The sequence below is a fragment of the Notolepis coatsorum genome (assembly GCF_963971535.1).
Source record: "Notolepis coatsorum genome assembly, chromosome: 15".
Lineage (NCBI taxonomy): Eukaryota > Metazoa > Chordata > Actinopteri > Aulopiformes > Paralepididae > Notolepis > Notolepis coatsorum.
The window spans coordinates 48,977,480-49,002,021 of record NC_140179.1 but is presented as its reverse complement, the minus strand read 5'-3'; the positions used below and the strand labels follow the sequence as shown (position 1 = coordinate 49,002,021).

The following is a 24,542-nucleotide window of genomic DNA, read 5'->3' as shown; positions in this document are numbered from 1 at the left end:
GTTTGCGGCCCTTCAGTGTGTCCAGCAACCAGAAACAGAGGGAGGGGGCAATGTTCATGTTGGTCAGGGTTTGGAACAGTATGAGGGGGTCGATGGTGTTGAAGGCACTGCTGAAGTCAATAAAGAGTATCCGGGCGTAACTGTTTTTGGTCTCCAGATGCTGGAGGGTGTAGTGCAGTGCCAGGTTGACTGCATCATCAGTAGACCGGTTTGTGCGATAGGCGAATTGTAGAGGGTCCATCAGGGGGGATGTGAGTGTTTTTAAAACTGACAGGACTATGCGTTCCAGCACCTTCATGGCTACTGCCGTCAAGGCCACGGGTCTATAGTCATTAAGGCTAGATATTTTTCCTTTCTTGGGTATGGGGATGATGATGGATTGTTTGAAGAGGGCTGGGATCTGCATTTGCTGGAGTGAGGTGGTGAAAATGCCAGTGTAGACTGGTGCTAGCTGGTCAGAACAATAGCTGAGGCAGGCAGGTGAGATGTTATCCGGGCCTGCTGCCTTGCCCTTATCCAGCCTCCGGAAGAGGTTCCTCACTGTATCTATATCAATGGTGAGTGGGGTGGATAGGTGAGGGGGAGGGGTGGGCCAGCTGTCTTTAGAAGGCTTCTCAAACCTGGCAAAGAAGGTGTTCAGCTTGTCTGGGAGGTGGGGGTCTGCGTCGGGGGGGGGGGGGGGGGATTTCTTTTTGTAATTGGTTAGTTCATTGAGAGTTTTCCAGACTGCCCTAGTGTTGTTTGAATCAAATTTATCCTCCAGTATAGTGGCATAGGATGTTTTTGCCTTCCTGATGGCAGCTCTAAGTTCATATTTAGCTGCTTTGTAAATCTCAGTGTCCCCCTCCCTGAACGCAGTGTTTTTCTTTCTCCGCAACTCAATGAGATCGCGTGAGAACCATGGTTTATTGTTACCATAGGTTTTAACAGATTTAGTGGGGATATGGAGATTAACACAAAAATCTATATAGGATGACACTGTGTCTGTGTAGGAGTCTAGATTGTTACAGGCCTCACTAAAAATGGACCAGTCAGTATATTCAAAGCAGGCTCTAAGTGTTTCAATGGCATCATCTGACCAGATTTTAACTTTCCTAGAATGGGGTTTGACAGACCTGACTTTCTGAGTGTAGGTAGGAACCAAGTGAATCATAGCGTGATCAGAGTTTCCGAGGGGAGCTGTTACCTGCGCACTGTAGGCGGATGTTATGGTGTTGTAACAGTGGTCGAGTATCTGCTGTTCTCTCGTGGGACGGTCGATTTGTTGTTTATAATGTGGGAGTTCTTTAGATAAATTGGTGCGATTGAAGTCTCCCAGCACCGTGATATTACAGTCGGCCACAATAGCAGGAGAGAGAGAGATAGCGGGATTGAGAGAGGGGGAAATAGGGGGATCGAAACAGAGAGAGAGGGGGGATAGCGGGATCGAGAGAGAGAGATAGAGAGAGAGAGATAGCAGGAGAGAGATATAGTGGGATAGAGAGAGTGAGAGATAGAGAGCAGGATGGAGAGATTGAGAGTGAGGGAGAGAGGAGAGAGACAGATTAGCAGGTTTCCATCTCAGGATTCCAGCTCTCTGCCTGTGGTGACTGTGGTCATCTAGTGCAAAACATTGTATCTCTGTTTCTGCTGTGGTATTTGTCGTGTTAAAGTCTAGTACTATTTTTATCATGGATTCTACAGCCACTTTGCACCCACTACACCCACACTGTGATTATTGTATTGTACATTGCTATTATTTTCATTATTGCCTATGTTGCTATTTCTTATTATACAATCTTATTAGTATACAATTATATATTATAACCAATAGGGCATACAGACCCTCACCTGCACCTTTGTTTACACTGTTTATCTTTCTCATATCTTTATAGTCAGATTACATTTAATTGTTTAGACTGTTTATTTTTCTCATAATTCTATATTCAGATTTAATTTCATTGCCTCCCCCATGCTGCTATGACACCTGAATAATCCCAAGGGGATCAATAAAGGAATATTTTAGCTTTTCTTTTGGTCCTACTTCATGTCAATCCGCTACGAGGCTGAGGAGCCAAGAACAAAATAATTTTACTCCGCTATGCTGTAACAGTATAATGGAAGACGTGACAATAAGATCTGAATCTGGAATCTGTCCCCTTTCTGTGCCAGAATGTTCTAGGGTTTGGACTTTGAAACAGACATATCAGAAGAGGTGTGGTCAATAATACTTAAAAATGTTCACGCTTCATCTATCTGTGCGAGACACAGGCTTATTCAATTCAAGATTGTACATCGGCTACATATGTCCAAACTCAAACTGTCAAAGAAATTCCCTGAGGTTAGTCCTACTTGTAACAGATGCAAACAAGCCCCGGCCGGTCTGTATCACACATTTTGGTCATGTCCTAGCCTAGCAGATTTCTGGTCATCCATATTTAAGCTCTACTCAGACCTGGCAGGTCGGGTACTGGAACCATGTAATTTCCTGTTTTTTTTTGTGTTCTTTCCGAGGATTTACATCTACCAAAAGCACAACTGAACTGTATCGCTTATTCCTCCCTTCTAGCAAGACGTCTCATTCTTATGAACTGGAAAAACGAACACCCTCCCTCATTTGGCAGGTGGATTTGTGATGTAATGTATCATTTAAAAGTTACGACTCTGTAACATGAAGTGCTCTGAGAACTTTTTACTTTATCTTTTTTTTATTATTATAATTATTTTTTTAATATATTTTGGTTTTGTTTTGTTTTCTTTCTGTTTTGTTTGTATGTGTATGTATGTTACGTCCGTAGTGTCTACTGTAATGTCTAAACAACTGTAATAAAAAACACATTGACAAAAAAAAAAAAATCTAGGGTTTGAAATCACCATAGGGACTAATTGATAATCGATTTGATTCCGACAATTAGGGCAATGATTAGATTATTCCTGACGTGTGACCATTTCTGTTTCGATCCCATTCGATACATTACATTTTTCTTTTTATATATATAATATATATATATATATAACCTCTGTTGTTGTTACATGTCATGGATGAAAAGAGCTGAACATTGAAAATGTATTATTGAATATATCGTACATCGGTTTTTCAGAATGAATGGATTATAATTAGTGCTGTCAGGCGATTAAAAAAATTTATCTAATTAATTACAGGATTTGTAATTAATTCATCTAATTAATCGCATTTTAATCGCATAACCATTTTATGCCTGATATTCTATAATCATATTTCAAATTGCATGTGTCCGGATGGCAGAATTCAGTACTGTATCTACAAAACATTCTGTTTAATCATCTTCCATCTATTAATTTTAGGGATGCTTGATATTGGCTTTTTTACCGATACCGATATACCGATATTGTCCAACTCTTACTTTCCGATACCAATATCAACCGATATCAACCGATACCGATATATGCAGGGTTTCCCCCCCCAAAAAACTTAATAATTTCAGGTAATTAACATTACATATATCTTGTCATGGAATTAACACAACATTATGCATACTTTTGACAATAAATAAAATCAGAAATTGTTCTTACTTGCTTGCCTGGGTAAATAAAGGTGAAATAAATGTTAAAAAAAAAATATATATATATATTTTTTTTTTTTTGAAAACCAATACCGATCATTTCCGATATCACATTTTAATACCAATATCGGCCGATAATATCGGTAGGCCGATAATATCGGACATCCCTAATTAATTTGCTTAGATTTTTCAGGTCTGGTCAATTTTAGCATGGTGTTATTCACAGTCAAAGATTAAAAACAATTTATTGATATTCTCATTTGGTTCATTACAATTTACTCAAGCCTAGTAACAGACACAGTATTTCTGACACTGGGAATACATTCCCTGAGATCCATAGATGTCCCTAGAATCAGATACCAAGAACATGCAAATGGACAATATTAAAAAAAAAATCTGTAAATGTGTATTCTATTCTACGTTCTTATGGAATGAATGAGATAAAAGAAATATTTTAATTAAAAAGAAAAAAAAACGTTATTTAATTTTTTTAAATACATTTTGAGTTAATTTTCATAACGCGATAATTTGCTGTGTAATTAATTTATCTAATTAACACGATAAACTGACAGCCCTAGTTTAAAGAAAAGGTTGTTGTCATAATGTGGTTGTCATAGAATCCCTAAAAAGGTGTCTATGTGTGCTTTGGTATGTGGCCTTAACAGCAGTTCATTTAATCCATCAAAAAGTGCAAAGAAAATCACCAGAATGCAATAAATAAGGTATTTTTTACACCGCCAGGCCAGAAAGAATCATTGCCCCACCAACATTTTACATATAAAAACACCACTGGCCGTCGTTACCAGATGGATGAAAATAATCACATCAAATAATAACATATTTTTACTGATTATATATATTTTTTTTAAATCCTTCAATCCTTTTATATTTTTCTGAGCCACAGTGGTGACCCTTTAACACCTGGAATATGTTTATTACTAAGCTGCTTGTGCACTTAGTGCGTGTGATGGTTGCTGGATCATTATCATGCATATACAAAGAGCTGTTCTTATAGACAAGCAGAGTGGTCAAAGCTATCGCTGGAGACCTGCACCTTGCACCTGACACGGCCCCCTATAGAAACCAGTTCCCCACTGTTGAATGGCCTCCTATTGGCCACTCTGGCAACTGGCAACCACTGATAAGATCCTGAATGGCCCCTTTCTTACACAGGGGACACAGGGGACTGTGGGTGATTCACGTGGATTGTTACAAAAATAATGTAAGATGCCTACTAAGTCTGCTTTGAATAGTGCTGAAACAAGCAGGGTCACACACATGTTTTAAGAAGAGTGGATTGAAACTGGGCTTGAAACCAGCAACTGTAGGTGAAGTGTTGTATGTGACTGCAGTGTGTGTGTGTGTGTGTGTGTGTGTGTGTGTGTGTGTGTGTGTGTGTGTGTGTGTGTGTGTGTGTGTGTGTGTGTGTGTGTGTGTGTGTGTGTGTGTGTGTGTGTGTGTGTGTGTGTGTGTGTGTGTGTATGTGTGTGTGTGTAATACTCACCTGGGTGGCTCAGGGGATAACCTCCATTTGTTCTCTGTTGGGGCTGAGAGGAGAGCACTGACTCCTGAAGAGAGAGAGAGAGAGAGAGAAAGGGAGAGAGAGATGGTGATAACAAGTGCACTCTGTATAATTGGAGACTATCAGTAATGCGAGAGAGTCATTCATATTTAATTACTGGATGTTGCAGACCAGACCAAGAAAGAAAGAAAGCAAGAAAGCAAGAAAGAAAGTAAGAAAGAAAGAAAGAAAGAAAGAAAGAAAGAAAGAAATAAAGAAAGAAAGAAAGAAAGAAAGAAAGAAAGAAAGAAAGAAAGAAAGAAAGAAAGAAAGAAAGAAAGAAAGAAAGAAAGAAAGAAAGAAAGAAAGAACGAAAGAAACCGCGGCGGCTGCCCCATTTGTAGTTGATTAGTCAGTGAATCAGCCAGTCTGGAATTAGTCCACCAAGTATTTTCTATGTATATTTCATGCTGATTCAGTTATCTGATCTGTTATTTCCAGAAGATTTATAGCACATCTCTGGTAAGAGCTAGATTTAAAGAGGTATTTCTGCATGAGAGAGAGGGGGAGAGAAAGAGAGGGAGATACTGACAGAGAGAGAGAGAGAGAAAAAAAACAGATATGAGTGTGTAGCCTACAGTTAGCAACAAACCCCATTAACCACGTTGTGTGTGTGTGTGCATGCTAGTGTGTGTGTGTGCTGTATGTGAGACAGTCTTATCCCCTCGCCCATCAGGTTGTCATAATGTCCACATGTGTGTGTGTGTGTGTGTGTGGAGTGTTTGCATTTACTCACATGCTTACTTACTTAATTACTTACTACTAATTATGTTTGCTTGACCTCTCATATCCTGACAAAACCTCATTACTTCTCTCCTAAGCAGCATTTGTCCTCCCCTCTCTTCTTCCGTCCCTCCCTCACTCACTCTCTCCATCTGTTCTTCCCTCCCTCTCTTTATCTCTCTCTGTTCGTCCCTCCCTCTATCTCTCTGCTTTCCCTCCCATTCTCTCTATATCCTTCTCTCTCTCTCTCTCTCTCTATCTCTCTCTCTCTCTCTCTCTATTCCCCCTCAGGCAGATATATACTGTAAACTCTAGATCCCTGCAGAAGTCGGGATGTGCTGATCGACCATGTCTGTGTTTTACAGACACCATCAGGTGAAAGGTGTAATTATCATTGGTATTTGTTTATCTTTAAAGCCCTGAGCTTCCCCCTTACATCACAACACTGTTGGAATGGAATCTTGGAACTTACTCTACACGTTCAAATGGTTCTTAGGGTTCCTTGAGTTTTCTCTGAACTAGGAAGAAATGCTTTTTCCTTTTATGCTTCCTACACCTAGAATGCCCTCCAACTGACTCTGAAGCTGAAGGTTCTTCCTCCTCTTGCTGAATTTAAAAGTATAATCTCTGAACACTGTGTGTCGGTTTTCATTGTGTATACAGTAGGGCTGTCCCTGACTAAGGATTTGGATAGTGGACTATGATTGGAAAAAAATTGCCGTTAGTTGACTATTAGTAAAAAAAAAAAAAAAAAAAAAGTACAATATATATATATTTTTATCATTCCATTTGGGCTGTGGGGGTGCTTAATGTCTGAAGGAGTCGACTGAAGGCTTATTGTCCTCTGCAAAAGCATGCAATTGGTCCACTGATGGATACATCTTGATATTTGTCTAGTCTAGTGTGTTCATTAGATGGGTGAAATCCTCTTTCAGTGCCTCTATGCCTGTTTTCTTAGGCAGTTAGCCTCTGGTATGCTTGCCATTAGCATTAGCCACGCTTCTAGACCTTTTTTCTTTTGGAAAGAATGATAAAAATATATATATATATATATTTTTTCTTTTCTTTTTGACTAATAGGTTGGCAGTCGACTACGGCTCCTTTCGACCGATTAGTCGACTAATCGACTAATAGGGGTCAGCCCTAGTATACAGGTATGTATGGATTTCCAAGTCCAAGTCCAAGTTCTTTATTTGTCAAATACACAACAATACAGGGGTATTGCAGGTAATGGGATTCTTGTGTTTCGAGCACAGACTCAATATTACACAATTAAGAAACATCAATGAATACAAAAATGGTAACAATAACAATAAGTAGTAGTATGTGTGTGTGTGTGTAAGGTAAGATAAGATAAGATAAGATAAGATATTCCTTTATTGATCCCCTTGGGGAAATTCAGGCATCATAGCAGCATGGGGGATGGGGGTACAGGTAGTAAAAACAACACAAGCAGTGTAAACAAATAAGTCAATATAATTTACTATCTAACTAACTGAAATATACAGTATTCACAGTGTCACATAAGGTGCAGTATGCATAAGGTAGTGTTATAATTTACTGTCTAACTAACTGAAATATACAGAATTCACAGTATCACAGTATTCACATGAGGTGCAGTATGCATAAGGTAGTGTTATTGTCGTCCTTGGGTTCCTATTAGTTCTAGTTGGATGTCTGGCAGCAGTCCCTGCCCACTGTTGTGGAGCCTGATGGCCGCTGGTATGAAGGACTGTCCGAGGCGGTTAGTTGAGTGTCGGGGGGGGTATAAGTGCTTCTCATCTTGACTAGCTCGTCGTAGAGGGGGTGGGAGGGATTCTCCAGGATAGCAGCCAGCCTCCTTCTCATCCCCCTCTCTGCCATCACCTCTAGTCTGACCAGCTCGACTCCCACCACGGAGCTAGCCTTCCTCACCAGCTTGTTCAGTTTGTTGGTGTCCCTCGAGCAGTGATGGGCAGTAGCTAGCTACAAGTAGCGACGCTACATAGCTTAACTACAATTCTCAGTAGCGTGATGGTAGCGTCGCTAATTTTTAACCAGGGTAGCAGTCTCTGTAGCGGAGCTATTTATAGAACAAAGTAGTGACGTAGCGACGAGGAAACGCTACACGCTACTGTCGGGAGAAACAGTCTAGAGTACTATAAAGATTTGTGAGGAGAAAAAAAAACTCCCCGTAAAAAACCCACTATGATTGGTTGGTTGGTTTAGATATGAGTATGACGACTCACGATTGGGTATGGTAGGCCAAAACATTACGGGTAGGCCAATCAGAGGCAGGATAGGGCGGGACTCCAACCCGCAAATCAGGAAGTGAAAATCAAAACACAGACGTACTGAATGAATAAATGCAATTTAACGGATTACATGAACCAGTCCGCACGAAATGGCAGAGGGGTTCGATGACATTGATGAAGATGATGATGTCAATAACAACAATGCCTCTCCATGGCCCTATCTGGGACACATTTATGAGTTTGACTGAAAAAACTGCTAAAACATATGCTGCTCTCAACTGCCCACATGTCAACAGCTTTAACTAACAGATAGCTGCTATCATGATGATGTTTCACTGTAGGCAGAAAATGAATGATGCCTTGGATCAGTTATTCACCGCCGTCTGTCCGTGGTCCTGTCAACTGATTAACAGTATTAACAGACTGTTAACAGATTAACAGTCAACGCGGTTTCATTGCTGGGTTAATTACTTCTATTCTATTCACATAATACGCCTACTTCATATATCTACTCCATTCACATATATGCCTACCACTTGTATCTATTGCTATGTCCGCCTACTACAATCTCATGAGCTGTCTAACGCCTGTCCCGTCTCCCTGTCTCCCTATGACTTGCTGTCCTGGAGTGTTGACCGGAGTGTTGGACGTCCCGTGACGAAGGCCGGGAGGTTGCGACCCCCTCTGCGTGCCCCCCTGTCTCCGGAGGTCTCGTAGTGGTGACCGGAGTGCCGGATGTCCCGCGATGATGTCGGGGAGTTCGCGACCCTCTCTGCGCCGCCCCTATCTCCCTGTCTCCGGCTGTCCCTGAGCAACGACCGGAGTGTTCAATGTCCCTTGACTAAGACGGGGAGGACGTGACCCTCTTTGCGCCGCCCCTGTGCCTCAAATAGATTCGCTATCAGCTCTATCTTTAATCTTTCAAAATGTTCAGTTGCTATCGCTATTAGCTCTATCTTTAATTTTTCAAAATGTATAGTTGCTATTGCATGCACTCATCTGTGTTCCACTACACACATGAGTGCATGCTTACCAACTGTCCGTCTGCAACACTACTATCACCAACATCTAAGAAGGGAGATCCCCCCTTGAATGGCCCTTCTAAGGTTTCTCTCCTCCACACTGCCTGTGGAGCTTTTTTCCCTATTGTTAGGTTTTAGTGAGTTTTTCCTTACCTTCGCGTGGGGTATGTCTGGGAATGCTTGCATTCTTTCATTTATTTGCATTCATCTAAAAAATTTTTGACCTTATGGTGTTCTTGTTCTGTTCTTGACTTATTGTTATGTTTTCTTCTTGACTTGTTTAAAGAAGATCTGTACGGCCCATGGGGACATTAACGTGTGTTGTCGGGCCCTATAAATAAATTTGATTTGATTTGATTTGATTTATGAACAATATTATGGGGGTGGAGAAAAGAAAAAAAGAGGGAAAAGCAGTGGTTCTCAACCTGTGGGACAGGACCCCCATGGAATGTTTGTGAGTTACATATTTAAATACATTTGGTCATATAGCTGACACTTTCATTCAAAGCAACTTACAAATTGTGTACAACAAGTCAGCAGGAGTGGTACATATCTAGCAGCCAAGGATAAGTAGTATTGTTTGTCAGTGTCAAGCTTGAGTGTTATACTCTGAGTACATACTGTAGTAGTATAGACATATTAGCATAGTTGGTAGTAGTATATGGTAGCATAATACTAGTAAAATGAAGTAAAACAGTTACAATTCAGATATTGAAGAAGTGTGTTTTTGGTTGATAAAGTGGGCAGGTTTCAGAAGGTGCAGAGTTTAGGGATAAATAATACATAAAGATAGAATAGAAAAGAAAAAGACCATTACTGCATCAAAAGTAATCAACAAACTATACTATAAAAACTGATAAAACCAAATGGTCTCTTTCTTTTCTTTTGTAGAGGCTGCACCCAGCTAAACTTGCCTTCCTGGATTTTATACATAATACAAGTTCATGTTAAAAGGATGACACAAAAAGCCAGACCGAGGGCTTGTTTCAGTTTTATAATAAACAATCAAACTGAGAATTTTTTTGCCTGCCTATTTGTTTGGTGGAAACTTGATCACAAAGTAAAAAAAAAATAAAATAAAAGTAGTGCCGATGTAGCTAGCTATTTTTGCCATGTTCTTGTAGTGTAGCTTGCTACATTTATCTGGGGATAGCTTCCATTGTAGTTGAGCTATATTTAATCGAGAGTAACTTGTAGTGTAGCTTGCTACATTTTCCAAGTAGCTTGCCCATCACTGCCCTCGAGTTGATGTAGCCCCCCCAGCATGCCACAGCATAGAAGAGGACGCTGGCCACTACAGACTGGTAAAATGACTGCAGCAGTCTATTGCACACGTTGAAGGACCTGAGTCTTCTCAGGAAGAACAGCCTGCTCTGTCCCTTCCTGTAGAGGGCCTCTGTGTTGTCCGACCAGTGTGTGTGTGTGTGTGTGTGTGTGTGTGTGTGTGTGTGTGTGTGTGTGTGTGTTTTCATGTTTTCTTTTGATAGGGCTATCTCCTGTTCTTGTCCTTGTTCAGGAGTCTTGTTGCTTGTGGGAAAAAGCTGTCCCTGAACCTGCTGATTCTTGTGTGGATGCTCCGGTACCGTTTGCCAGACGGTGGCAGAGTGAACAGTTTGTGACTGGGGTGACTGTGGTCTCTGAGAATGTTCTGGGTTTTCCTTCTGCACCTCTGTGTGTGTAGAGGTCGTCCATGGCTGGCAGCTCAGTCCTGGTGATGTGTTGTGCTGACTTCACCACCCTTTACAGAGCCTTGCGGTCAATGGCAGATTTGCTGATAAACTGTGTCTTTGTTTTGTAAGGTCATTGTTGCTGTAAATGAGAGTAACCTCAGTGTCTCACAAATTGAAATAAGGTTTGAAATGAAATAAAATTACGAGGGGCATGGATTGCCTGCCCGCATGACCGCTCTACTTCACCTATCCCACGTGGCTCAACCTTGGTAGATAGGTTACATGTATGCACATGCGCCAATGCATGAAAAACTTCAGGTTAAAAAAGGTTTGTTTTAAAGGTTTGCCTAATGGTTCTGGTTAGTTTAAGGTAACAGTGAGGTTAAGGTTAGGGTTAGGGTTTGGTGGAGGCTGTCATAAAGGTGTATCTCTGATGGTAGTGTAGAGGTCTATGCGCTCGCCTACCAACGTAGCGCCCTGGGTTCATTTCCTGGCGGACTTATACGTTTAACCATTGAGACTACGGATAGCGGCGAGGGCCAAACACAGGGCCTGATACAGGGTACATGAGAATGGGTTGCACACACACTCTTATTGACCTGTCTCTCTTGCAACATTTACATGTTGTCATTTAGCTGATGCTTTTATCCAAAGCGACATACAAGTTCTGTACAACAAGTCAGCAGGAAGTTGAGTGCATAGTAGGGCTGAGCCCAAACGTTCGAAGGTTCGGACCTTCGTTCGTTACGTTGGCTGTTACGGTGCAGGTAGGAATTGAGTTCCAATAGTAGAATGAAGAAGGAGACGGAGATGTGGTTTGCTCTTCTCGAATAGTGTGTTCTTTTTATTGCAAGAAGCACAAGAGCAAGGAAGGTAAAGATAACAATAAAGATGCCAAGCGTCAATAAGGCTGTGATCTAAGATATCCCTTTGAGGCACCCAGGAACGCTCTTCTACCCCGTACCCTTCCCAATCCACCTCTACCCCTCCGCCTACAACCCAGGATCCTCCACACCGTGTATACAGTTTGACCGTCAAGGAGGCGGGGCAGAGGAACCGCAGGAAGTGGCGGGGACAAGGGCGATGAGAGGAATGGCTTTAACAGGGACACATGAAACGTCAGATGAACCCGCATAGAGGCCGGAAGCAGCAGCTTGTAAGCCACAGGGTTCACCCGACGAACCACTTTAAAGGGCCCTATGAAGCAAGGAGCCAGCTTCCTGGATTCCACCCGGAGAGGGAGATCACGGGTGGAAAGCCAAACCCGCTGCCCAGGACGGAAAACCGGAGCCGGACGCCGCTTGCGGTTAGCCTGCCGCTGAGCCTTACCAGAGGCCTTCTGTAGCGCCGTCCAAACCCGGTTCCACGTCCTGCGACAGCGAGCCACGTGAGCCTGGGCCGACGGTACCTCAGCCTCTCGCTCCTGTTCGGGAAAAAGAGGAGGTTGAAAACCATACTGACACTGAAAGGGAGCCATACCAGTAGAGGAGGAGAGGAGGGTATTATGCGCATACTCAGCCCACGCCAACCTCTTACTCCACGTCGCCGGGCAGCCGGCAATGTAGCACCTCAGAACCACCTCCAGATCCTGGTTGACGTGCTCCGTCTGCCCGTTAGACTGCGGATGAAACCCAGATGACAGGCTGACGGAGGCGCAGAGGCTGGAGGCAAATGCCTTCCAGAACCTGGAGGCGAATTGAGGGCCCCGGTCAGACACAATATCCACTGGCAGCCTGTGGACCCGAAAGACGTGCTGCACCACCAGGTCAGCCGTCTCTCGAGCCGAGGGAAGTTTGGGAAGGGGAATGAAGTGGGCCGCCTTGGAGAAGCGGTCCACTACCACCAAAATGGTAGTGAACCCATCTGACGGGGGAAGGCCAGAAATAAAATCCAGGGATATGTGCGACCAGGAACGTTTGGGAATAAGAAGCGGCCGGAGGAGACCCGCCAGTGCACGGCGAGAGGTCTTACTACGCTCGCACACCGGACAGGCCGCCACAAAGGAATGCGTATCCCCCTCCTCTGTAGGCCACCAGAACCTCCTACGGATAAACTCCAGGGTTCTGGCGGCCCCAGGGTGGCCGGTGAGTGAAGAGGTATGTGCCCACTGCAGCAGCCGCGAGCGCGCAGTCTTGGGCACATACATCCGCCCCCGGAGGACCCCCACCGGGATCGGGCTCCCGTGCCAGAGCCGATCTTATCACCCTATCTATGCCCCATGACATGGGAGCCAAAATAAGGGCCTGTGGAATAATAGGGTGGGGCTTCTCCTCCCGGTCCGGAGGGTCAAACTGGCGAGACAGAGCGTCAGGCTAGACATTCTTGGAACCGGGCCGGTAGGAGATGGAAAATCGAAATCGAGTAAAGAATAACGCCCACCTGGCCTGGCGAGCGTTAAGGCGTTTAGCCCCCTGGATGTAAGCCAAGTTCTTATGATCAGTCCAAACAATGAAAGGGTGTGCCGCCCCCTCCAACCAAGGTCTCCATTCCTCCAGTGCCAATTTGATTGCCAACAACTCCCGATTACCCACGTCGTAGTTACGCTCGGCCGAAGACAGCCGGCGTGAAAAAAAAGCGCAAGGATGCCCTTTCCCGTCCTTTAAGCATCTCTGAGAGATCACCCCCCCACCATGATATCAGAGGCATCCACCTCCACTATAAACGGAGGCTCCGAATCGTGGCGGATCAGTACAGGGGCGGAGGTAAACCGACGTTTAAGGTTGCAGAAGGCTGACTCTGCCCGAGGCGACCATTCAAAGCCAGGGAGAGAGGCCTTAGTGAGAGCTGTCAGAGGATTGACTAAGGCGCTAAAATTGTGAATAAAACGCCTGTAAAAATTTGCAAAGCCCAAAAAACGCAGTAACTCCTTGAGCGACGAAGGGCGTGGTCAGTCCAAGACTGCACTCACCTTGGCTGGATCCATGCGAAGATCACCCTTCGTCAACACAAAGCCCAGCAAGGAAACGGTGTCAGTGTGAAACACACACTTCTCTGCCTTAACAAATAGCTTAGCACCTCACGAACATGCTGTTGATGTTGCACCATATCGTGAGAAAAAATTAGGATGTCATCTAAGTACACAAAGACTGACACCCCAATTAAATCCTGCAGCACGTCGTTAACAAGGGCTTGGAAAACTGCCGGAGCATTAGCTAAACCAAAGGGCATGCCTAAATACTCATAATGCCCGTTGGGCGTGTTAAAGGGGAACTATTTTACTATTTCTTTCACTATTTGGGCACTTTTACACAATTCCTGTGAGTCTACGGAACACCTCTGTAATATATATATATTTTTTTATTCATTGTTTTGTATTTCTAATCAAGTACTCAAAAACAGCATTTTTCTACCTCAAGATCTCGAGCTGTTTTGAGCCTGGGCTCCAGGTCCAGGTCCAGCCACTGTGTGCAGCTCATTCTGCACCTCTCCATTATCATGCAGCGGTGTCTTTCTGACATCACAAATCATCACATTTTCAAATGACTCAGTTCAGTGAGGGTGAATATTGTGAGAGGAGAATTGGAAGAATGCGCCAATATGAGAATTTTGAGACATAGATCATATTAATATAAGTTCACATAGCTAGGAAACAATGCTAAACACTCAAAAAGGCCATTTATAAGATAGTTCCCCTTTAAATGCAGTCTTCCACTCGTCTCCCTCCCTAATCCTGACCAGGTTGTATGCATTACGTAAGTCAAGTTTAGAGAAGACCTGCGCCCCCTGTAAGCACTCAAAGGCGGTGTCCATGAGAGGCAGGGGGTAATGGTTCTTGATGGAAACGTCGTTCAATCCCCTATAATCTATGCACTGCCGCTGGCTACCATCCTTCTTTGCTACAAAAAAGAATCCAGTGCCTGCAGGGTATGTGGATGGACAAATATGCCCCGCGGACAGTGCCTCTTGAATATAGGTGTTCATGGACACTGTCTCAGGGCGAGAGAGAGATAAAACATATGCCCACGGGGTGGAGAGGTACCAGGAAGAAGATTAATGGGGCAGTCGTAAGATCTATGAGGCGGTAGTGCTTTAGCACACGTTTTACTGAAAACGGCCGCCAGGTCCCAATAAATCTCAGGCACGCCTGCTAAATCGGAATTAGGAGGTATGACAGAGTCTGCAACGCTCAGCACCATCCTGGAGAGAGACAAGGGAGACCAAAAAGGAGAGGGGGGAGGGCGGGTGAACTCTCGCCAGAAACCGACTTGACGCCACTCCCCATAGAGAGCTCAGTTTTCAGTGTTTTCAGTGTAGGAAGGTCCGATTGATTCGTGTTCAGGAGACTCAGGTGCATAAAAACTCGACCATGGTCTTGTCTCTAGTACCCCCACAACCAACCTATGAGCGAATCTATGAAGGGGAGCAAAATATGGCAAGAGACTTATTTAAAAGAAATGATAAAGGGGCGCCCCAGTGGCGAACCACATAGCGTGCTCAGCCGCGACACGGCCGACCCGGGTTCGACTCCCGAACCCGTCGTTATTTGCCGAATGTCTTCCCCCCACTCTGTCTCCCATTCCTCCTCTGTCTCTCACTACTGGACTGCCCAGTAGAAATAAAGCGATAAAACGCCAAAAAAATTAAATCTTTAAAAAAGAAATGATAAAAACAATTTAAATGTGCTTTTAACAAAAGCACTCCATACCTTCAGGAGGTGATAACGACTAATAAGCTACAAAACCAAAAGGTCTATCATATCAAAACAACATCTAGGGATGTACTGTATAGGAATAAAAATAGAATCTAGAATTTGATATAACGTCACTTTAACTGCGTGTGGCAATTAGCGCCGATCTTTGTGAATTGGAGTGTTTTTGCAATGAGGCTCATCTGCATAGAAAGGGGCACATTTTCCGCCCATATTACCTCAGAAAGGTAGACAGACAGACACACAGACAATGCTCAGACAGACAGACACAGACAGACAGACAGAAAGGTAGACAGAAAGGTAGACAGACAGACAGACAGACCACAGACAGACAGACAGACAGACAGACACACACACACACACACACACACACACACACACACACACACACACACACACACACACACACACACACACACACACACACACACACACACGAGGGTAGACAGACAGCACCTTTTACAAGGTGTTTTATTGCACCGCGGCTTTGTACCCTATAGCAACGGACAAATGACGCCAACGCTTTGGAAAGCAAGGAGATTTGGGCCACACACACACACACACCCACAGTGGGCCCATTAATTAAGAGGAGGAAAGGAGAGAGAAAACAGAAGAAAACACAATTATACGCAGAAGGTGCGAGAGTTGAGAGAGAGAGAGAGAGAGAGAGAGAGAGAGAGAGAGAGAGAGAGAGAGAGAGAGAGAGAGAGAGAGAGAGAGAGAGAGAGAGAGAGGAGAGAGAGTTAATCCAGACCTGGTCACGACACTCAAGCATGTGTGCTTCAACAATGGGGGGTCCGTCAGTCAGTTGGGGACATGTGCTGTTGCAGGTCAGGCCTCCAGGTCATCAGAGACTCAGAGTCCCTCACGGCTTTACAATCCTGCCTCAAGACCCGTCTCTTCTCCACTGTCTTCTCTCTTAGCCCCCCATCCATCCATCCTTGTGTGTTTGTGTTTTGTTTGTCTGTTGTTTGTCTCCAACACGGTCTTATCAGAAAACGTAAATAAACTACTAATCCAACCACAGGAAAAAAGATACATAATGTACATATATTACATATTATACGGCTCGTATAAGTAATATATTTACGTTTCGTGTCGGCAAAAGTCCAAAACAAATCACTGCAACCAGGAGTTGAACCAACAATGGTCCTCATTCTCGAACTGACATTATGTGAAAGTTACCAAGGAATTCCTTCGTAACTTGATTTACGAACTTCTTTGGCATTCTTGAATGGCTTGAATGGCTTCGTATTGTAAATTCGTTGTAGGATTTAAGTAGGATTTACGAACTCGACAGACCGGTGTGCGCCCGTGTTTTTAATAGCTTTCTTTGGGAGAAGTCCTTGTGGATTTCAGTCACTTCGATTCTATAGACATCAACAAAATTAAATCATTATAATTAGGGATGCCCCGATCACGTTCTTTGCCACCGATACCGATCACCAATCGTCGTGAGCCATATCGGCCGATACCGATCCGATACCGATAATTTTTTATAATATTTTTTTTTTTTTTTTTTAATAAAATATATATATTATATAATTAGACTTGTACTTGTATTATCTGCGAGACATCGCCACCACGCAACAAGTCAAAATGCTCGCTATCTGCAAACAGCTCCACTGTCTGTGTACTCTAGTAGCCTCCAGCTACGGCCAGGATTCTCCGGCGCTGCAGCTGGACCCTCCGGCGCTGCAGCTGGACCCTAGTATTGGTATAAATCACATTCAGCAAGCCCTCAGCTTGAATATGCATCGAATCAATGTTATAAGACATTGATATCAGGAGCTATCTGTAGCTACTGCTAGCCGGCTATATAACATTAAGACGACGCCTCAGTGAACTATTTAGTTCAATGGGACATTTAGTTTTGAACAGTGAACTAACGCGAGCTAGCTAACATGAGCTAACGGAGGTATCAACATGCACTACTAGACTTGCTGGAGCATTTGTTGATATCAGGAGCTATCAGTAGCTGGCCGGCTAGATACCGGTTAGGTCTACAATGCCTACTAAAAGTGAATAGTTGACTGGGTAATTTTGTTTAAACAGTAACGATAGCTAGGTAGCTAACGTTAGCTCACGTCGAATGCACTATAGACTCGAGCAGAGCCTCCTCTCAGTCCTGTGTTTACAAACTGTACACGGGTGCGGGCGGGGCAAGGGAGGAGGAGCAGCGGCAGTTTGCAGGTCCTGTGTGTCTGAGACAGACAGCGAGTGAGATCTCCGCTTGATCGGTTTCCGCGATCGGCGAATATGACTCATTATCGGAATTCACAGATCGCATATTTATACTGATTATCGGCCGATCGGTGGCCGATCGATCGGGGCATCCCTAATTATAATGATAATAAATACGACAATATTTGTATCATTAACAATTACGTTTTACATATATAGTCATGACAAATGACTGCACTCAGCGCACACACACACACACACACACACACACACACATATATACTGTATATTAGCGTAATGAATCATTACAGTAGACTTATATTATTATAATGAGTTGTTTTATTAGGAAATATATGTATATGCGCTGCCCTATAGTAGTAAGTCATACTGTAGAACTGTGTGTGTGTGCGCTGAGTGCATCTGCCTTATGCATCATCACCAAGCTGTTTCTCCACTGGCTCTTAGATGTGCGCAAGCAATGTTATAAATAAATAAAACCAACAATAAATAATATCAGAGAACAAGACGGTATATGGAATATGAATACAGTCTATTCAGCTACATCCATGTGATTGGGTTTAGTTATTTTTTATTTCTTTATTTTCAGACATGGTTCGTTGAGTCATGACTATAAATGTAAAACGTAATTGTTAATGATACAAATATTGTAGTGTTATTATTGTTATAATTATTTAATTACGAGGATGTCTGTAGAATCGAAGTGACCACAATCACCATGATTTATCCTAAATGAAGCCTTTAACCAGTTTAATCACCTGTGCGCATTGTATGTTACTATTGCACTTTACTGTTACATTTGCACTCTGGTTGGATGTTGTATTGTACTTCTAATTTTCATAAAATTTTTATCAGTCGCAAATTGCTTTCGTGCTACGTTTTGAACATTTCCCCCATAAGGGTCAGCATGGAGCAGACGCAATGGATAGCCTTTCCTTATAAGGAGCTGGCGGGGCGGTTCTGTATGCAAATTAAGGTGTATGAGAATGCGCTTCCAGTTTAACACTTCCGGTGCCCCGGAATCCCGTTGCGTCCCACCACCCACTTCAATGACAGAGCTCTCATATTTGCGAACGCATAAACTATATCTTAAATTATGGTTATGTGTCTAATATGGCCGTTGCTTATCAATGACTTGTTTGCAGTCAACATTGTCAAAACGGATTGTTTTTTAATCAGTTAATTTCCGTTTTATACCATTTTGAAAAACGCTAGTTTTTTTTAAAGTTCCAGAAAAAAATTAAGATTCTGTGATAAACGCCCTTTACTGGAATACACTGGAATACACAAAACACATTGTAATTTTTTGGCCTATTTATGAATCGTTTTCAAATAAACGCTAGATTATCGATAGTATATGTGTACTTATGCACGCTATAGAAGCGGGCTGAAAAATCGATTATCTTATTTCCTGATCGCACACACAGACACACACATACACACATATGGCACACACTGATATATAGGTGAAAATAGCTCTGATTATCCCAAGACTGGTAAAATAGATTCCTTACCTCAGATCAGATGTTCTCCAAAAAGATTATTCCAATTCCTGATCGCCATTCCAAATATCGATCGCGTTTATTGATCCAACGCTGGGTACTGGAAACACAAATTGTTCGCTGTTCTGGTGGTGGGCGATTACTTGGATCGTCTCCGGTTACTTGTCCATGCGTTTCATTCAATCCAATCCAAAGGGGTGCAGTACCATCCGGAGAGACGATAGGGGGCGGTATTTTCCCTGTTCGAGTTCAGACAGATCCCCACTGGTAACGTAAGGCTAGATTGATGAAACATTTATGGAAATCGATAATAAAAAAACAAAACAAGATCTCTCGTCGTTGGCACTCAACGGTTGGCATGAACTAATGAGAAATCTCGTCGTTGGCACTCAAAGTGTTAAGAATGAGTGACGTTTTTCATGGGAGCCTAGCTGCGATGATTTTGGCCACTTACAGAGACCGTTTCACGCGTTCAGGCATCAGGAGGGGGATCTTTGTAAATGTAAACATAGTACATTTTCGTAAATACGTCACTATATTACTCATGGCTATAACATAACGTACAATATCTTTTTCCTGTGGTCGATAAGTACCTTATTTACACAATACTTTATTTATTATTACGAGATCGGGCTGTTGTCTCACTACCTCCTACCCCTTAGTGTAAAGAGTTTGAGTTCTTTGAGTTCTAGAAAAGTGCTATATAAATCACATTATTATTATTATTATTATTATTATTATTATTATTATTATTATTATTATTATTATTATTATTATTATTATTACTATTATTATCATTGTCATTATTATTAGGACAAAAATCTTTCTTTCTAACCTTCCAGACTGGGGCTGCCTGGCAGCTGGTGTCTGTGAGGGGGCGGGGTCATGGCAGGAGGTCCCACCCTCTTCGCCATCCTCAGCCAATCTCTCTTCCCAGCTGGTTTCTGGGAGGCGTAGACGACCCGTATGTGCTGTGACCGCTCTCTGTCCCTCCCACTGAGGAAGTCGGGGAGATCATTGACCTGCAGGGGAAGTAATGCACATGTTTGTAAACTAAACATGAACCCATCAACACATTAACTCATCTACACATTAACTAATCTACACATTAACTCATCTACACATTAACGCATCTACACATTAACTAATCTACACATGAACTCATCTACACATTAACGCATCTACACATTAACTAATCTACACATTAACTCATCTACACATTAACTCGTCTACACATTAACTAATCTACACATTAACGCATCTACACATTAACTAATCTACACATTAACTCATCTACACATTAACTCATCTACACATTAACTAATCTACACATTAACTCATCTACACATTAACTAATCTACACATTAACTTATCTACACATTAACTAATCTACACATTAACTCATTTACACATTACCTCATCTACACATTAACTCATCTACACATTAACTCATCTACACATTAACTCATCTACACATTAACTCATTTACACATTACCTCATCTACACATTAACTCATCTACACATTAACTCATCTACACATTAACTAATCTACACATTAACTCATCTACACATGAACTCATCTACACATTAACTCATTTACACATTACCTCATCTACACATTAACCCACTACACATTAACTCATCTACACATTAACCCATCGACACATTAACTTATCTACACATCAACTCATTTACACATTAACTCATTTACACATTAACCAATCAAATCAAATCAAATGTCCCGAAATCACAAGGTAATGTCCCCATGGGCTGGACATTATATGTGAATATTTTTTTTCAGCTAAATTATATTGACCTAATTGTTTACACTGCCTGTGTTGTTTTTACTACCTGTACCACCCCCCCCCCCCTTCCCCCATGCTGCTATGATGCCTGAATTTCCCCAAGGGGATCAATAAAGGAATATCTTATCTTATATCTTAAGTCTTCTTTAAAACAAGTCAGGAAGAAACATCACAATAAATCAAGAACAAAATCCACCATAAAATCCCAGACGTTCCCCAGTGAAGGTAAGGAAAAACTCACAAAAAACCTAGCAATAGGATTAAAGCACCACAGGCGACGTGGAAGAGAGAAACCTTAGAAGGGCTGTTCAAAGGGGGATCCCCCAACTTGGATGTCGGTGATAATATAGTGTTGTTATGGATGATCGATGGGTGGAGAATAAAACAGGCAAATAGTTGTTATGTATGTACATATATACGTGTAATAAAACACATATATGTACATGCCAGTGGCGGCTGCTGACCAAATGTTTTGGTGAAGCACAAATTATTATATTATATATAAAATTATATTTTTAAAACATCCCCCACTGTGTGTGTCAGTGGTCAGTGGACACAGATGAAAACATATTAACACTTTCTTCGCCAGGCTTATGTACATCATTATACCATCCTCTGCCAGCTCTATTTGTCTATGGAGAAGTTCCCCTTCTTTGCAGGGCTATAACTTTTTAAATTGTATTGCTAAATTGACATTACTATGGCCCATTCAACATCAAGTATCTATTGTTCAGGGTGTAGCAACGTTATACTTTTTCATTCACATATTCATACTAAAATACGGTCTAAAGTATAAATATGTTTTTATCGTTTTCTGCAGTAATTCATAGAACGTGACTTATAGGCATAAACACATATATAGATTATCAACTGCCGTTTATTCCCGATACACGCTATATAAAGAAATTCAACTGTATATGATCCTATACGTTATGATTCATCATGCGCGGATGAAAGGGGGGGGGGGGTTGTTTATAATTCCGTGATCGTCAGTAAATGCTTTATGTAGTATGGGTGATATATTGATCAGATCGGTTTGCAGTGAAAATAATAAACAATCAAACTGAAAGTAACGTTAGTGTCCTCTTACCGTGCGTCAATGAGACGCCGAAATCATATCGACAATATCTGACGGCCGGATGAATTTAATGGACGCACAGCAGCAATATCCTGTTTACCAGTGTAACTCGCCCGACCATCCACCAGGCGGCGGTATTGAACCGTCGTTTATTTTTCTGCAGCGCCGGAGGTGTATATATGAATTATGAATGCCATGGCGAAAAAATGAAATATTGATCTCAATATCGCTGTACAGCGTGATTTGGCAGACAACGCATGGCCGGCAATAACGCTGTACGGCGTGATTGGCGGGGAATGTGTTAAAGGGTCAGTGCCGCTATTTTTGTGTATTAATAAATCATGCCCTTGTTTTTGGCTAACTTTGAATACCTGTCTGTGTCGTGCAATTGGGGTCGCATTACAATCCCTAACAGTTACGACCTGGCCATGTCGACGACCCCAGCCGGCACAGACAGTGTATTAGAGAGCCCCTGCAGCTAACCGGCTTCCTCAGCTAGTCCAGCCGTCTGCTAGCTTAGCCCCTACAGCTAACCCCATGTGTTCTCCTGCTAGTCCAGCCTGTCTGCTAGCTTAGCTCCGGCAGCTAGCGCAGCCTCTATGCTGATGTATGTGTTACACCCAGCATAGGCCCTGTTTGCTAGTATGTCCTGGCAGCTACCCTGTCCCTCTGCTAGCCCCACTTTTATGTGTAGCTTCCCCTGCTAGCATGGCCTCCAATTTTTGTGTGTTTGCTCTGTCTTGTCCCCTGCCCCGCTCTCTGAAATTCCCCCCTGCCCCTGCATCGCCAGGTGGCTCCCGTGGAGGGGGGGGGGGGGGTACTGTGAGGGCTGGAAAGGACTGCATGCTGCCCAACGAGGGGGTGTGTTGCTTTTCTACTTCACGCACCTGTGAGTGGTTGGTAATTAGCTCATCGGGAGACTATTAATACAGCTGGTTACCTTCCACTCCTTGCCAGGTTGTCTCTCTACACTACCACCTATCGCCGTTTCCTGGAGTGGGTCATCGTCTTCACTCTCTAGACTTCCACGGGAGGATCCCTATGTTCCCACTTCAGATGTCGTGCCATTCTACATTCTACCGCCGCGTCTCTGGGTGAGACGTCGTGCCATCTACTGCCCTACTCTCCGTGGGCCTCGTTCCTGGTGTGAGACATCATCATCGCTCTCTATGCTTCCACGGGAGGATTCCTATGTTCTCACTCCTTTTTCGTGGGTCCTGTTTGCTGAGTTGTCCGTCGGCAGTGTTCTGTGGTGTGAGGCATCGTCATCGTTCTCTATGCTTCCACGGGAGGATGCCCGTGTTCTCACCCCATTCCCCTTGGACCCCCTGGTTGCTGCGCTGCCCGTCGGCAGCATTCTGGTCGGGAGGATGCCCGTGTTCTAGAGGATTCCTGTGTACCTTTTTGGTCGCCCTTTAAAGGCACAGTGCTGCTATTTTTGTGTTCCTGGGCCCTCATTCATCAACGTGGACGTAGAATATGTTCTATTTCCACACGTAAGCACAGAATGTAGAATCAGTGCACGCACAGAAAAATCGGGATTCATCAACCGTGCGTACACAGGTCCTATGCTCCTCCGTGTTGATGAATACCACTTTGTTCTACCGTCAATGCTCGTGCATGATTATCCATATATGGTCATGAAAGTGAGGAAACACCCCCCATGGGATGTGAAATAATGGACTGACCCGAGCGGAACTCTGAGAAACTTCACGGAGATTGTTCACTGCTGTCGAACCAAGAAGACACAACGCGTGTTATGGGATAAATAAAAGGCGGACTTGTAAACGGTGATGTCAGATATACTTTGAATACCTGTCTGTGTCGTGCAATTGGGGTCGCATTACAATCCCTAACAACGTGGACATACAGGAATGGCGAGGATGCAAAACATGTTAGACACATTGGACCCGTTGCTCGTGCTGGTCTGTGTCTATTATGAAATGACAATTGCGCGTTATTGAATTAAGGTTTTTACCACGACATGGAGAAAGTGATGCCATCCTTTTTTCAGCACATCGCCTGCTCCACCAGGGGAGGAAACACGCTGGATCATTGCTACACCCCGTTCAGAGCCGGCTATAAAGCGGTACCGGCTCCGCCATTAGCGGGGGCTACAAGCACGTCCGATCATGACCCCATTTTCCTATTTCCGGGCTACAGGCAGAGATCACGTGACGCCGTCGTGTCACGTGAGGTAAAGAGATGGTCCGACCAATCAGAGGCCACGCTTCAGGACGCTCTAGAGGACGTAGACTGGGGAATGTTCCAGGGAAGCGCCAGTGACGTCAGCGAGTTCGCAGATACTGTTGTTAGCTTCATAGCAACCTTAGCTGATAGTATCGTCCCCACAAAAAAGGCGAGGGTGTTCCCGAACCAAAAACCGTGGGTGGACAGTACTATCAGAGCAGCTCTGAAAACTCGCACCACTGCTTACAACCTGGACAGAGAGACAGGAAATATGGAGGAGTACAAGGCAACAGTCTATACTCTGCGCAAGGCTGTTAAATTTACTAAGAGGACGTATGCTGACAAGATGGAGGCACAAATGGCACAGAATGACACAAGAGGCTTA

General features: G+C 43.3%; 1 protein-coding gene across 1 annotated transcript in view; it reads right to left on the bottom strand.

Moving 5' to 3' along the window:
* cUnh12orf56 (chromosome Un C12orf56 homolog) overlaps window positions 1–24,542 on the bottom strand; it is a gene marked incomplete at both ends in the record, with an annotated part of 94,754 nt that overhangs the window by 50,270 nt on the left and 19,942 nt on the right. The window contains 2 exons of the mRNA XM_084330994.1: window positions 30–660; window positions 19,919–20,105. Coding sequence (XP_084187120.1) covers window positions 30–660; window positions 19,919–20,105 — 818 coding nt within the window. The remainder of the gene's footprint in view (window positions 1–29; window positions 661–19,918; window positions 20,106–24,542) is intronic.